General features: G+C 36.4%; 1 protein-coding gene across 2 annotated transcripts in view; it reads right to left on the bottom strand.

The window, feature by feature from the left end:
* Positions 1 to 15,642, bottom strand: part of HMGCR (3-hydroxy-3-methylglutaryl-CoA reductase) — a 17,538-nt gene extending 1,896 nt beyond the window's left edge. Inside the window, exons 1-16 of one of the 2 annotated variants that reach the window (XM_010136190.1) lie at positions 15,617 to 15,642; positions 12,825 to 13,020; positions 12,278 to 12,389; positions 11,652 to 11,739; positions 11,461 to 11,545; positions 9,836 to 9,941; positions 8,429 to 8,535; positions 7,910 to 8,026; positions 6,844 to 6,995; positions 5,722 to 5,966; positions 5,409 to 5,581; positions 4,770 to 4,964; positions 4,003 to 4,161; positions 3,703 to 3,860; positions 2,512 to 2,617; positions 1,360 to 1,530 (exon numbers count right to left, since the gene is read on the bottom strand). In XM_010136190.1, coding sequence (XP_010134492.1) covers positions 1,360 to 1,530; positions 2,512 to 2,617; positions 3,703 to 3,860; positions 4,003 to 4,161; positions 4,770 to 4,964; positions 5,409 to 5,581; positions 5,722 to 5,966; positions 6,844 to 6,995; positions 7,910 to 8,026; positions 8,429 to 8,535; positions 9,836 to 9,941; positions 11,461 to 11,545; positions 11,652 to 11,739; positions 12,278 to 12,389; positions 12,825 to 13,020; positions 15,617 to 15,642 — 2,196 coding nt within the window. Of the gene's footprint in view, positions 1 to 1,359; positions 1,531 to 2,511; positions 2,618 to 3,702; positions 3,861 to 4,002; positions 4,162 to 4,769; positions 4,965 to 5,408; positions 5,582 to 5,721; positions 5,967 to 6,843; positions 6,996 to 7,909; positions 8,027 to 8,428; positions 8,536 to 9,835; positions 9,942 to 11,460; positions 11,546 to 11,651; positions 11,740 to 12,277; positions 12,390 to 12,824; positions 13,021 to 15,616 lie in introns of those variants that run through there. The other variant, XM_010136191.1, reaches the window with a different exon arrangement.
* Positions 15,643 to 15,845: the final 203 nt, after the last annotated feature.

Here is a 15,845-nt window from a genome sequence, read left to right as displayed (position 1 = left end):
GGAATAGCAGCTGATGACAGAGATCTGCACAAAGTCTACAGCACTGACAAAAATACGAAATTTATGTATTAGAGTTCAATCTAAGTAAATGTAGTGATATACATGGCTGGCAGTTGGGGAAAAGCACCCCAAATTTATTCCAAAACTATCCATGCTCATTACCAAAAGACTGGCTCCCCATTACTACTCTGGAATGAAATTTTTGGGTTAAAATAGATATTGCTACTGAATCAGCTGTAAAAATGTAAAAAGCTGTAAAATGTAAAACTTTGAAAATTAGGAAGCTACTAAGGAAACAAACCCAAAAGACAAAAATTATGCCATGTAAATCCAGCCTGCAGACACACTTTTAGAAATTCTAGAACTGAAAAATAGTTAGAGATAAGGAGTTTCAAAGACATGCTAGATTAGTCTTTCTACTCATTCCTCATACAGAAACCAGTATCTTTCAGTCTGAAAATGAGAATAGCTGGGAGGGTGGAAGGGCTGTGTTAGAGCTATAAAATCTTGAGCAGTAGAATGAAGATGGAAGTCTTAGGTATCTCTTCCAGTACAAAACTAGGGCATCATCAAATGGAATCAGCAAGAAGCAGTTCTCACTCAAGGTGTAGCTGCACTGTGGAATTCTGCCCTGAATACTAGTGCTAGCAGTTCACATAGTTTCACAAAAGGGACTAGACAAATTAGTGGGGAAAAATAAACAAACAAATCCATCAAACACAAAAGCACGAATTCAGAAAATCTTGAACAAGTTGATGGAAGACTATGCAGAGTATGGTGTAGTAAATTATTTGCTGGATATTGTCTCTCACAGCTGGTGCCCAGGTAACAGGCAATGGATTTGGTCTGACTCACAGCCAGTCTTCTGAGCTCAGGTGGAAGAGCATCTAGGATAGCTCTTAACATGTGGGACAAGTTTGCCAGCGGCTAGGACTGGCACTACTTGTAAAAGTTACTCTTCGTCATGCAAGAAGCTAAGGCAGTTTTGGAATTAAGTGAAGAACCTGATTATCAGTCAAATGATCAAAATTACAGGGTTTAATGACAGATTTTTTTTTTTTTTTTTTTACTCATGGGGTTTTGCCTGTCAAACTGTGGCCTAATTTTTTAATGGTAAAAACTGAAATTTCTAATGCCTTCAACTAGATATGCATCACTAAATATATGCACATTACATCAGAAGAGACAGTGAAAGTAACTACTGTCCTACTGTCTCAGGAAAAATGGCTTATCCTACAGCAGTATCTGAAAATACATGTAGGAATTATCTTTACCTGGAAAACAAGTTACAGTTAATATTTATCAGTTTTGTAAAATGTTTGCTACTTTATAAACAAGTGGAAGAAAGCAGACACTTACTTCTCTAACCACCTTGGCTGGAATTACTGCTTCACAGACAACAGACTTCCCTCTTCCTTCTATCCAGTTTATAGCAGCAGGTTTTTTGTCCGTACAATAGTTACCACTAATAGCTATAACCTGGACATCAGGAAACTCTTCACTCAACCTTGCCAGTGCTTTTTCAGTACCCTGTTAGAAGAGAAACAGATTAAAGGCTAGTATATCGTTATGGTTGCAAAACAAGCTACGCAAGGGCAGTGGAACAGCAAGAGTAGATTAAGTCTGATCAGATCATCAGTTACAGACGAAGAAAAGAAAATAATTTCAGGAAGGAACCTGAATCAGGGGAAAAAAACCCAATTACCACTATCTTTTTTTCTAACTACTTTGGGAATTATATAGGGAATAACTGGTTCTTCCCAGCATGCATGGACTATCTCGATACATGGTGGTGCATGGGCATGCTGAAGGTACACCATGAACCAAGTCAAACACTGCAGGCATGAAATGAATTCATTTTGGATGCAGTGGAGAGAGCTTCTTTGCACTAGGAAATCAGACAAAAAGTCTGCTACGTTTAGTACCTCTCTACGACCAGACTTATTCATGTATTGGTTCTGGTAAGACTTAAATTTGATCTCGAGTAGGCAATCAGTATTATTCTCAAACAGCACAAGGCATCCCAACAATGGGTGACGTCTCAAGTTCTTCCACTTGTTTGTTTTTAGTTTTAGGCAAACATAACTAGAGAACACTCCTCTGCTGCCACTCACCAGATTCCTAACCCTTCATTCACAAGGAAGCAATAAACACAGTAACTGATTAAGTACTGCTGGATAAAATGTCTGGCAACATGGCAACCAGCTTAACCTTCATATTATCAAGAATATTATTTTTTTTTTATGATTTAAAGAAAGTAAAATACAAAGTTATCTTTTTTTTGGTCACTGTTCTCAATCTGTTCTTGTTTACACTTGACAAGTCTTGTTTACACTTTGACAAAGTCAAAACACTTTCCAAAACACTTTCATTTTATTGCACCCCAATCAGTGCTACATCTTATCTTTCAGTCTTCATATGTCAGGTAGTCACAGATTGGTAAACTATAATTTATTTATTTTTAAAAGAAATGCAGATTTACTAAAAAGACTTAAGGGGACTGGACCTTACTTTTGAAATCATATTCATTCCCATTGCATCCCCTGTACCAGACTGAAAACGGATATAAAGGTTACGACCAGCCAAACTGATGAGAAGTTTTTGTAGGCGGGCAAATCTGCAAAAGAATTTAACTATTACTTACAATCCTCAAAGGCAAAGAATAAATCAGTTTTAATTGGCAAAAATGGCAGTAAATCATCGCAGAGCATGCTGTTCACTACATGGTGTTCCTCCTCCCTCAAGTGCAGGAAAAAACCTTCAGCTACCATGCACACAGTTCTCTTAAGTAAATACTTAAAAAACTGTTCACTGTAAAAGCGTACACTGCCTTTTTATGTTTTCTGTCCCTGGATTTCATCACATAAAATATCCTGAAATGCTAACATAAATTTAATTCATTTGTACTCCTTAAAGCACCTGACTACCAAGTATAAACTCAAGGTGAGGCCTTTGGAAATTCCTGCGTTAGTTTGACAGCAAGGCATAACCCATGTTATTATCTTCAACAGCAGTGCAAGCTCCACGAGTCAAACAAAAACTGAGAAACACTGCATTTAAACAGCAGCATGAGTTGGTTCGGGACAAAATATACGTATGTCCTTGGCTGACACTTTCAATATTGGTTAAGAAACAAAACTGATACGGGAACCAATTTCCCTCTGAATTTTCCAAAAGAAATCAGGTAATTTTAAGTCTCAGGGAAAAAAAAAACCTCTAGGGCTTGAAATGAATTTATTCTTACTACTGTTTTATATTTTTTAGCGTTTGAATTCTAGGATTAGTTTATCCTGTATTCCCCACAAATTAATTATTAACATTAATAGTATAATCTGAAAGCTAGAGTCCCAACTTTGAATTACTTTTTGTAATTACTTTAGTAACTACTAGAACTCCAAATAAGCTTTTATGTTTAGTTTTAAATGCTTAGACAAAATAAATAATGTGTAAGGTATTACTCAGTGCAAATGTATTTGTTGCTAAGATACAGTTGTTTACCATTTATCATTGGGAAGTGTTTATTGCTAGCCTTGGTGCATAACCAGACTGACTTATGTTCTCTTGCATTCACACTACATGGGATAGCCAACACCATTTGTAATTTACTGTATCACAGTACACAAAAAAAAAACAATTAGGAGCTTTCAACCATGCACAGAAGCCTGATGTCAGAAAATAAGGCTGGAACAACCATTTTCTAACCTGCTTGTGCTGTCAAAAGCTTCCTTCATTATTTTAAAGCCTTCAGGGCTTTCAAGCCAAACTTTCACTTCAGCAGCCTGGCAAGCAGTGGGTAGCCTTACAACAGGTCCTCGTGTCATCCCATCTGCCAGAATGCGGCTACTTGCTCCTCCACCAAGCTAAAAATCAAAGCAGAGGGGAAATAAAGTAGGATTACTGAAAGCGAATTTTAGTTTTCAGGAAGTAAATCCCATGCCTTGTATCACCCCAAGTATGTTTTGTAACACAGAAAGCTTTTCAAGCTAGTCAAATAGTACTTACGCATATCGCTCTACATCCTCTGTTTGTGCTTGCTACAAGACATCCTTCTGTTGTTGCCATTGGCACCTGAAACTCTTTGTTATCCAAAAGCAGTGGTCCTGCTACGCCCACAGGAATAGGCATGTATCCAATCACGTTTTCACAGCAAGCACCCATAACCTTACAAAAATAATACAGAAGGTATCAGAAAGGTTGCGCTACCCTGGTAAGATACAGCATGTTATACACTATGCCTATGTCTACAACAAGGTATCTTAGCAAAAACCCCGTAACTCTTCCCATAAAGCAAACAATTCCCACCTCGAAAAGTTAACAGCTACAGCCATCAACAGCTAATACTAGCTGTTCAAGTCCAGTATCTGGCAGATGTATTGAATATTATTAAGTCTTAAACACAATTAACAAAACCTTAATCCTGTTAAATGAATTTTAAATACACTTCAATTAACTGGAGCTCAAGGCAGTATTATCATTCACCTGAACTCAGGCTCACTATTAGCAGAATTCTGCATTTCTGAGATAAGGCAGCTGCATGCTTTGGTAGGAAACATTTTTGGGGGTGAGTTACGAAACCTCCCCCCATCCCTAAGTTTAAAAACATCAAGAGCAGTAAGAGGTAGTGCATTATGTTTGCCTTTTTTTTTTTTCCCTTCTACATCAGTTTTGACCAAGTTCACTGATAATTCATAATTATAATTTTGAACATGCACTTCATGCATTTGGAAAACGATTTTACAATGAGTTTTGCTTGTTTGCCTTTTACTTACCAAAGAATAATTGTAATTCCTGTAAGGAAGATATTGCAAAGATGAAGGTTCAGGGAGTTTCTTAGATAACATCTGTCTGCGAATGGACACACCTCGCTCCTGAGTTTCCATCAGGGTTTCCAGTTTGTATGCAGGAATATGCTTAGCATTAACTAAGCTGATAACCTCAGCATCAGTAAGGAATTTTGCTCCTTTCTGGAAACGTGAAGGGGAGAGAAAGTACAAATTGTCTTGGTGAAAATCCTTCTGGATTGAAAAAGGGTAAACAACTTTACTTTGACATTATCAGAGTACATCTAAAGGAACCAACTGCCAATGTCACATTTCATAGTAGGCCAGGACATGACCAAAAATTAACTCAGGCACCCACGTACACATGTACATGATGAAGCTTCAATGACTTGGTATGTCCTGAGTGACGAAGCTGCTTACCCGTTCCCCCACACCCTGACTGACTGAAGCACAAGTAACTTATAGAAGGGTTTTGTTTTAGTTGTAACCCCTCCCCCCCAAGTTATTAAAGCTGTATAATTTTCTTAAGAATGACATTACAATCAATAGGATCATTTAAAAGCTGGAAAATGAACTGTAAGAATTCTTAAATCAGATGTTGCAGTAGACGTTCAAATTTTTCCATACCTCTGCATTTTCAAGTATACGAACACATTCCTCAACAGAACGTGGTTCTTTGGATAATTCAATTTCTTCCTCTTTTCCATTAGGAAATGAAGAAGTTTCCATGGGGTTGCTACTTCCAACCACAAATGTAGCCTTTATTGATGACTCTGTTAATACAGGTTTTATGACTTCGGCTGCATAAAGACAAATAAAAGCGACTTTCGGTTTACAAAATTCTGAAGTTTCAATTCCACATACAATATGCTAACACAGATTTCACCACTTGTTCTAAATATTCAGGAATAGGTTCAAACTTTAAAATGCTGAAAATTACCATTTCCATCTTTGTGAACTACAGCTTCTTCAGCTGTGTTAGATTTCTGATTGTTTTTCAGAATTCCAGATTGCTTCCTGCAACAGTTCTCAGAGACCTTTTTCTGAACCATGACTGGAGATGTTATGGGATTCTTCAGTGAGAGTGTGGATTCGGTCTCTGCTTGCTCAAAGAAAATATACTTGACAGCAAGGAGAAAGGCTAATCCAAGAGTGATTACTTGTTCAATATCCATACTGGTCATTCTAAAATAGACAATTCAAAAAAGTAAATACACGATATATACAACTTGGTTTTATAACATCACTCTGACACCCCTTTGCTTTAAAAAGTGTAATAATTTCACCACAATTTATAGAGTTATAGAAATTCTACTCAAAAGACATTTCCTACCAGACATGCAAGTATGCTAGGTTAGGGCAGAGAAATCATCCCTTTTATTATTAACAACGTGAGAATTTTCAGATGTCATTAAATAGTTATTAAATCCTAGCTAAGAAGCAGTCCCAGTAAGAGAAACGACTGTAAAATATTCACTAATAGCTACATCAAGTTGATTTAATACTTATCTCCCAAAGATAAAGTAGAAAGTTCCAGCTGTCATCCTTTACCAATAATGACTACGATGATGGAAGCTGAACTGCTAAGAGGGGGGAAAAAAAAACCCAAACCACACAGTTCTGAGTTTCCAGAAGTAATACAGCATGCAGGTGCCACTAACTTCAGTTGAGCTGAAGGAAAAGCAACAGTGATATGGCTTTTGCACTTTTTGCACTTGTGCGTCAATGGTGAGAAGCTCTGCATAAATGTTTACTTTAGAGCAGTCAAAACGTTTATTTTCCAGTGTGCTCCGAAAATCGTCAGTGCTAGTGGGAAAAGGTAGTATTTTGATGCATACAGAACCACTGGTTCCCTGATCATGTTCTTGATTACTTCAAAGAGATTGGGTGAACAGCATAATAGTTAACTATTTCTTATGAAATGTCACAAAATGTTTCACAAAATCCCGCGCTGGTCAGATCTGCAAGCTTACAAGTGTTGTACCCCAGGAATATAGCTTGGCAGTACTGGAAAATACACCCTAATCAAGGAAACACACTTCTTTTCCATGAAGTCACCTACCGAGAAAGGTAAAACTGCCATAATGAAACATTAGGTTCAATTCTCTTCGGCGCATTCTCATCCAATCCCACTGAATTTTCTACAGTACTGTTCTGAGCAGCTGGTTCCGCTATCCAACGACTATGGGCGTGAACAAGAACCAAACCCAGCGACTGCATTAAAAACACAAGCATTAATTTTGAAGTGGTAATTAAGTATCTAACGTACTGTGGAGAAATAGTGTAATATTGGCAAGGAGGACTGTAAACATGCTCAAGCGACTTGTACCTGGTGTGTCAAAAAACACATATATCGTACTAATTGTTGTTTACCTTTGTCTGTCTGACAAGCAGAACATCTGCATTTAGGTATCACAGGTCTCTGATGGACCCAGAGGCACCTACTGAACATGCTTGAACCACACCTGCAAGAATCCCTGTTGTACAGGAGAAAGCGGCATGTTCAAAGGCTTCTTCACACTAGCAAGTGCCAAGGTCTGCAGTGCCTGCACCCCTGCTTGTGTGCCTCCGCCCAGGTGCTGCTGGGAGATCCCCCAGATGTGAGGTAACAAGAATAAATTTACTCTTTGCATTCCAACCATGGTTTTGTGGTTATTCCTGTGTCCCGCCTGTGTCAGCTCACACATCTATTAAGATTAAACATTTTCTTTTTTTGTTCAGTTTTTTCAGGTTATTTTCCTTTTCCATGCCGCAAAAGTCTAACGCTTTTAAAGGCTGGTTTTCCACACCTCTCATCAACATCCTTTTTGGCCTGTTGTAACACTCATAGCTTTGAACTTGTGCCCCCACATCCCTCCTCTTGCTCTAGTAATAAGCAATGAAAGCTGAGAGTACTGTAGGGGTAAAAGGGAGGGAAGGATTTAGTACACATGGAAAAGCCCTGAGTGTCTGGCACAGAAATGGCAAACGCAAGAAGACTTTAGGTGTAGATACAGGGGACGTTATTAAAAACTACCATGGTACGCTAGGCTAACGGGATGCATAATACAAGTCTACAGAAAATAAAAGCTTAATTTATTGTCCCAGGACACTGATTGCATAATCACGGGTGAAAAAGAGCCACAAACCATAATCATTTTGACCCTCTGTGTTACAGGATTTGGTTTATTTTCTTCTTCTTCCAGAACACGAGCAAAATGGCTAAGCTGCCATATAGGGCGCCCTTCACGACTCTCACGAGAAAGCTGCAAAAATAACAAAATTTAAAAATAGGTCCTGCTTAGTACACATTTGAAGAACCAAAAAGGAAGCTTCAACATCGTATTTTTATTTGATCATTAAGAAATTACCAACAAAAGAGGGAGCCTACTGTTTAGCCTATGTTAGACTTTAAATAGTGAGGACTGTGGACAGCCAATGATTTACAGTGTAATTTGTTTAATCTCCTTTGGATCATAACTCATACTACTGAGCGTGATTCATTTACAGTGGCATTAACAAGTTACTGTTATCTTTTTCTGCATTTCCTCTGTTCATTTTGAAAGAAAGACAAAACATGCTGGTGCGTAACTCTGAAGAAATACACAGCCCAGAAAAAGCACAGGATTTGAATACTAAGCTTCATGTTGTCTTGAAGTTGGTCTTACCTCTAATACCAAGGACACACAAGCTGGAAAGAAGGTCATGAAGACAAAGTAGTTGGCAAGAACAGACATACAGCCAAAGCAGCACATAATTTCAAGCTGTCGTACACCTACATAAAAAGATATTTTTAGATTTGAATATACAGTGGGCTTACTATACACTTGAAGAAGTGTTGGAAAGAAACCATTAAACTGACACTGCGGATTACAGAAGGAACTGCCGAGATTAATGGAAAACATGCACGTTAAGCTCTAGCCATTGCACATTACCTTATTCTAAGCACAGTATGTATTTATTCTATATACAGAAACTTTTAAATTAGAATTCTAAATAAATATAAATAATTACAGTTCACCAAGATTTTAAAGCTTCACACTCCTCACTTATCTAGGCAGAGGACAATTATCCGACATGATGTATTGAAAGTACTTCTGAAAGGTGGCTGGTTAAGCGTTCAGCCAATAAGAAACAGTATATATACTCCACCTCATTTTCACACGCCTGGTATCCAAAAAAAGTCCATTAGCCATGTCACACATGTATTACAGAACTGCCTTAGTGAAGATGAAAGAGCTAACTGTAAAAATCATTAAAAAACCATCAACTATATGCTACACCAAAATGAGGGGGCTTTTCCTAGATGTAAAGAGCAAAACAGCTTACTAGTACACAATACCCTGAAAAGGTAGTGCCCAGAAGTGTTTGATGGATCCCTTTAAGGTATGCAAGATAGTTTAAAAAAACCCCTCACATAAAGACTGACAGACAAAACCAAAAGTGCAAACAAAACCCCACTTTAATCATAACTGTGGAACTTTGATTTACTTTACAAAAAAGTTATTTATTTACAGACAAAAATCCTGTGCTTATTACATTTAACTCTTTTTAAGGACAGACAACAGCTACTGCACACAGAACGGATGAAGATCAAAGGATGGGGTGGAGAAAAAACCCCAGTAAATATTGGTTATTTTTAATTGAGCTAGAGTAACTTTCCCCACCTGGGGTAATTTTTTAAAATGCTAATTTTTTGCAAGAGCATGAAATAGATGTGCATACTGAAAGGGTAACCCATTTTCAAGAATGCCCAACAGAAAATTCTAGCAGCTACTTTAAGATGTTAAGAGGAATGACAGGAATGATAGAAGGTCTTAAAACGCACAGAAGGCCATTCCTACTGCAATGCTCAAGGAAAGCTGTTATCTGTGTTTCAAACTTCAACTTGTGTGTATTATTAATATCCGCAGAAAACTAGTAATGTAGACTAATTAGGAAGGTAAATTGTTAAATAAATAGACTAAGTCACTCTCATGGGTAACACCTGTTACTTGAAACTCTTAATATCACAGCATCTTTCAAACAGACTTTTTTAAATGTAAAGATTTAGACCCTTCGATAGTATTCCTCACCTGACATAGTACCAACACCAATCACAAGACACTCCACAAGTGCATCCAGGGTAAATGTAGGGCCTAAAATTGCCATTCCACGTGAAATATTTTCTCTTACTTCATCCTAAAAAGAAAAACTTCTGTACATTAACATAAAGACAAACTTCAAATTAAGGGAGTAGGCATAACATGACAGTATGTGATTAGTAAATTGAGTAGTATTATCATGATAAGGCCTTATAAAACATCTACTGAAAATGAACTATGATGAGAGAACACATTCTTTAATTGCTGTATTTCCCATAAATTATTATACTTCGACAGTCTTTACTTACACAAAATAATTTATTTAATTTTGATTAATGCCTCTAACTTTGGCTTATCAGTATTCTAAGCTCCTACAACAGTGATGGGCATAGATTTTAATTACAGTACTTTCAGAAGAACAGGACTTCTGCACTTTAAGACCCAAAATAGAAGGCATTTATGTCACAGCATTTCAAAAGTTCAAACTCTAACATCGTGACCTTCTTCTAACAATACTTCAACAGCTACCCCCACATTGCAACGGTGTACCTGTACCCTAAATTTTATTATTTAATTCTCTAGACTCAACTGACAGAAAAGTGGACACAAAAGACCCTAAACAAAAGACCCTAAAGCTTTCCCACGGAGTAAAAGGAATTTCCTCCAGAAGCCAGGCACAGTAAACTCTAGAGGGTCTGCTGCTGATTTTTGTTGGTAGTGGTTTTGACAGGGAGAAGCAGTCAAGAAAATCTGTCTGTGAAATACTTTCTTAAAAATGAATAGGAAATTCTGTACTCACAATTGTTAAAAAATAATATAGAACACACTATAATAACATTGCATATAGATAATGTAATATACTGTAACATACATTAAAATATAATGTACAATATTTTTGTAGATATAAATTAATTTCCTAAATATACTTTTATTTCAGAACATTATGAAAAAAACCATTACATGTACGTCAACATTACATGCATGACAACTTGTCAATGCTTCCTCTTGTGCTGTGTTAAGAGCATTAGAGCATGAATGTTTCTGTCCACACATCTGCTCTGTTTGTTCTGCTAAGATCTTTTCCAGAAATAAGCTTGTATCCCAGTATCAGCACTATAACATTAGATGACTCTATATACTGTTCCTGAGCCCTAGAAACTAACTTTTTTCTATCAATAACTGTTCTAGGGAAGACTTTGATCTAGGAACTCTAGCCTGCTTATTAGGAGTTTTAAGCACTGCTGGAATAAAGTTCTGAACCTATGAAGTACTCACACATACAATTAATTTAGCTCACATGATTATGCACCCTGATTTTACAGTTTTATTATTCACTTCATCACTGATCTGGATGGAAGACAAGATAACACAGAATCTGGATTAAATCTGATCCTTTTTATATATTACCAATATGGTATTCACCAGTATATCCCTCCACCCAGATTATTCACGGAATCATAGAATGATTTGGCTTGAAAGGGATCTTAAAGCTCACCTAGTTCAAACCACTCCCGCACTGTGAGATAATGGCCATCTTTGAACATTAAATTCAAAAGCTACATTGCAATTAAAAACCAAGAAAAAAAACCAAACAACAAAATGAAACAACCCCTAACCTGTGAGTTTGAACTGAGAGCAAATTTGGCTAATGCACTTGCTCTTGACAGATCAATCAGAAGCAGGAAGAATGGCAAAGCTTCACTGGAAAAAAAAAAAGGAAAAAAAAGGCATATGTTAAAATTCAAGGTTTATTGCGCAGGGCAAAATAAATTCAAGCAAGAAATTCAGAATAACATTCATTGCTTACTTTAAACCTGTCAATTCTTTATCCAAGAAGTGAATTACCACTGTACTGAAAACAAAACTCGAGAAGATTGTGAAGAGGCCAGCAATACCTTTTAAAAAAAGAGAATTGGAAGTGTTAGTTTTATATATAAGGAGGGGGTAAAAAAAGGAAAAAAGAAAAATTATACCTTTAGATCATTCCAGAAGTAACACTTCTCAACTCTCAGAGTGCATTAACAGCAGCTGAGTTACAAACTGAAGTAGATGCTATTTGTATACAGATACTTAAATCTAAAATTTGTACTGCATTCAAGGTAAGACACTAAGAAACAAGACATGTATCATCTCATTCATTATCAGCAAAAATGAAAACTGACTTAAACAGCTCTACATTTTTAAGTGTTTCACACAATAAACAATTATTTCAAGAATTAAATTTCCAGTGTTTATACAATCCCACACAATCTCTCTTAAAAAAATATTTGCACTTCGATATATCCAGAACATTTATTCTGCTATCTAGCAAATAATTAAAATAACGCTGTTCTGCACATTAGTATTATAATTCCAATATTTATTACCCATTTATACTTTAAAAAGCAATTAAAATGCATTTAGCAAATAAAAATAAATAAATAAATACAGTACCTAAAATGTACTTTGATCCAAGCTGCCTTAGGTTCTGAAACTGGAAATATATATAAAGGATTGCTATACAGCGCGTGATTGTCAGGATGATGATATCACTGCTCAGAACATCCTGTTTGAAGAACAAAGTGACTTAGTTAAGTAACTAGTGATTCAGTTAAGTGATTTTACATTAAGTAACATTAAGTACATTAACTTGTTTAAGTTTTATTAATAAAAAGAATCCATTGTGAAGCTGCACTAAAACCCAAGTTTCAGCATAAAATACGTATCACTGCTAGTTTGTCATACAAAATTAAGATACTGCAAACACTAGTAATATAAAATCCTTGACACTGTGCAACTGAAAGTCCAATTTAATGAAAACCTTCTGTAGTGCATCACTGCTTGCATGCAGCTTTAATATCCACAATGGGAAAAGACAGCAATAAAGAAGTTTCTGCATAGCTACTTTCCGCCTAATACATCACAACCTGATCTTATGCTACAGAAACCCCTGGATCTACTGATTAACCCTAAGGACTATAAAACACATTTAAATCCTTACTTGTTCAAGTTTGGGACACTCGTAATTCCAGCCACAGATCTTATCATTCCCAGTGAACATCTTCATGGACATCATACAGATGGTGAGAGTCACTGTTCCCACAATGACTTCCCATGGATGAGAGGCTACAAAAAGGCCATGCATTCGAAAGAGTCTGGACAACATTTTCAAGACTGTTTTTCTATACTTAACAAACCTGCAACGAAAGAATATTTCATATAAGCAAGTATGAAATTCAGGGAAAAAAGGCAGAGCTCTCTAAATTTCTGCAAGTCATCCCTCAGAAAAAAAAAAACAAACCCCAAACCTCTAAACCAGCTAAGTAACAGATGACTAAGGAAACTAATCTTCATCTTTCAACCTTTCATCTAAAACTCAGTTTTTTCCTAATCTTCTGAAATATAATATGATTTGCTCCTGCCCTCTCAATTTTATTTTTTTTTAATACATATCTCCTTTGTTTTTTCAAGGTCTTAGAAATAAGTCTCCACCACTCTCACAATATCTTTTAGGATCTTCCTGTCACACAATTTTTATACCACTTTGACTCCAATTTCTTATCACTCATCTAAGCACTCACTAAATCCTGTTACTTATTTCTACTCGCTCTTCCTATCAAAAATACCAATTAACTTTATTTTAACTTTTCATATTACCAGCTAACCATTGCCTGTAATGCTCAACTTCAACAGAAGGAACTGAAATATTATCTTCCTCTGACTGCGTTTTCTTTATTTTCTGTTTAATATTCTTCAGTGATTCAAATAAATCACATTCAAAACAGCTCCTTTTTCATCTCGTGCACAAGTCCTTCTCCTGCACAGTATTTTGTGACAGTTCTCTTGCACCCATAACTAATCCCCATGTTACTGATGGATTTCATCGTGCCCTTTGCTTTCAACAAATAAAAAACATGGGACAGAAACTCTCACACTTCTCTTTCACACAACTGACAATGTGGATGTTCTGCCTTCAGTTACAAAAATCACGCCCTAGTCTACTTGGTCTGTGTGGTACCATTAGACAATTTCATCAAGGATGTTTACTTATGTTTTATAGCATAGAAACAAAATGCCATTAGATTCTCTCTTAAATACATCGGCACCGGGGCTTTGCTCTTCTTATTGCACAAAATCAACAGCTATAAAACTCTGTGATTAATGTTCACTAGATATCGTAAAGTTCAAAAGATGCTTAGATAGTAGCCTGGGTAACAGAGACAATCTATAACTCAGTATTAACTTGTACAAACATAGCACTGTAAAATCCATAGAGGACTGAGGGCCCTACACATCGTCAGTTAAAAGTGGATAAAAAAAAGCCCTTCATGTAGAAATTACGATCCACCCATGAGGCTTCTAGGAAGACAGTCTTTCTAGCATTAATTCTTTTGCTTGGACATCAAAAATAAAGTTGTTAATTCAATGGAGAATGTCGATCTCAATCATATGAGCACCAACAGCACCAATACATATATGTTTTTATCCTTCCACAGTGAAGGTGTGGCAGGACTTTCGTGGCTCGTGGAACCAAATGTAGAAAATCACTGAGAAGACTGCCTTCCCTATGAACAAATTATTTCACTTCCTGCCAGAAAGTTATTTTACACAATAAACTCACTCCTTTCAAGGTCAACAATATTCTTTGGTTTTTCCTGTGTAATATAATCTACATATTGTTTTGCAAATTTACGTCCTTGCAAAACTGTTCCGAAGGGCCATTACATTTTTAACTCAGCAGAATCAAAGGTATCTTTTAATTAGGAAAACTAAAATAAGACATAGCCACAGGAATATCTTAGTGCCAAAGATTCTGAAACTGAAAAAAAAAAAAAGGCACAGCAATGTTCCATGAAAATATATGGTTTTGAATACCACACTGTTTCAGGAGAAGCAGAATTAGTACTTACCACATGGCTACACAGAATCCTAGCAGTCCTAAAACTAGTAATACAACTTCTAAATTCTGACAGCTGGAATTATTAACTAGGCAATTTACAAACTGTTAGTAGAGCTAGAAAGATTTTGAAATCTTTCTTCAGACATTATTGTTCAAATTTCTAAGCAAAACTAGTAAGTGTTAAATGGCTTCACACAAATCAATTAGGGGAAAATGCATTAATCTGATTATGAAAATGATTATCCACAATATCTATTATTATTAGACAGTGTTTTATAATTAACTGATGCTATGAAACACAGGATGTCTCACTTCTGATCTTGAGGTTAACCAAGTGGCAGTAACTCCTCAGCTAAAAAGATTTTTTAAAGCCTTCACGTTTACTTAACTGTCTGAACTGCACAGGTTTTTTTGCTATGCAGCTGACATTTCTAGAAAACATTTATGTTCATACACTGCTTCTGCATTACTAAGTGCTGTAAAAACATATTCCAATGCATCCGATCAGGTCCTATTTCTCATTCTGTTTAAAGCATTTGTATAGTTACACTGACACATAGCTCAAAATCAGCAAGACATGTTAAATAAAAGTTTATCACAATATAATTTTGTTATGTTATAAAATAGTGGTTCAAAAGGGCTGCTTTATAAATGCACTTCCTGCTTGCCTTTGTTTTAAATCAAGAATTTTCAGACTATAAAGTAAAGCAATCCATTCTGTGAATCAAAACAAATTACAAACAAAACCAGCTGCAACACCTTCAAAAACTTAACCAGCGTGTAAAACACAAATTAGACTGGCTGCATGTAATGCTTTAGAGCATCTAATCTGCCACGTAACTGTTTAACTATTCACTTAAATACCTCAGGTTTGTCACACAGCTCTCACTAACCTCAGAGCAGTCAGCTGCAACACCATCTATTATATTAGATCAGCACAAATCTCCCACCTCTTGCTGGCTGACTCAGCAATAGCCACACTATTAAAAAGGATGCGAGTGGCAAAAAGAGCTGAGAAAAATCTTGTGCACAGCTCACCTGAAAAGCACGTGACATCACAAGGACCCTGTCAAATGCCAGGTACCGATCTGTGTTTTTAAGAAGGGAAGCCACCCTCACGCA

The sequence above is a fragment of the Buceros rhinoceros genome, unplaced genomic scaffold (assembly GCF_000710305.1).
Source record: "Buceros rhinoceros silvestris isolate BGI_N320 unplaced genomic scaffold, ASM71030v1 scaffold45085, whole genome shotgun sequence".
NCBI lineage: Eukaryota > Metazoa > Chordata > Aves > Bucerotiformes > Bucerotidae > Buceros > Buceros rhinoceros.
Note: the sequence above shows the minus strand (reverse complement) of the source record. Positions and strands in the feature narration are given on the sequence as shown.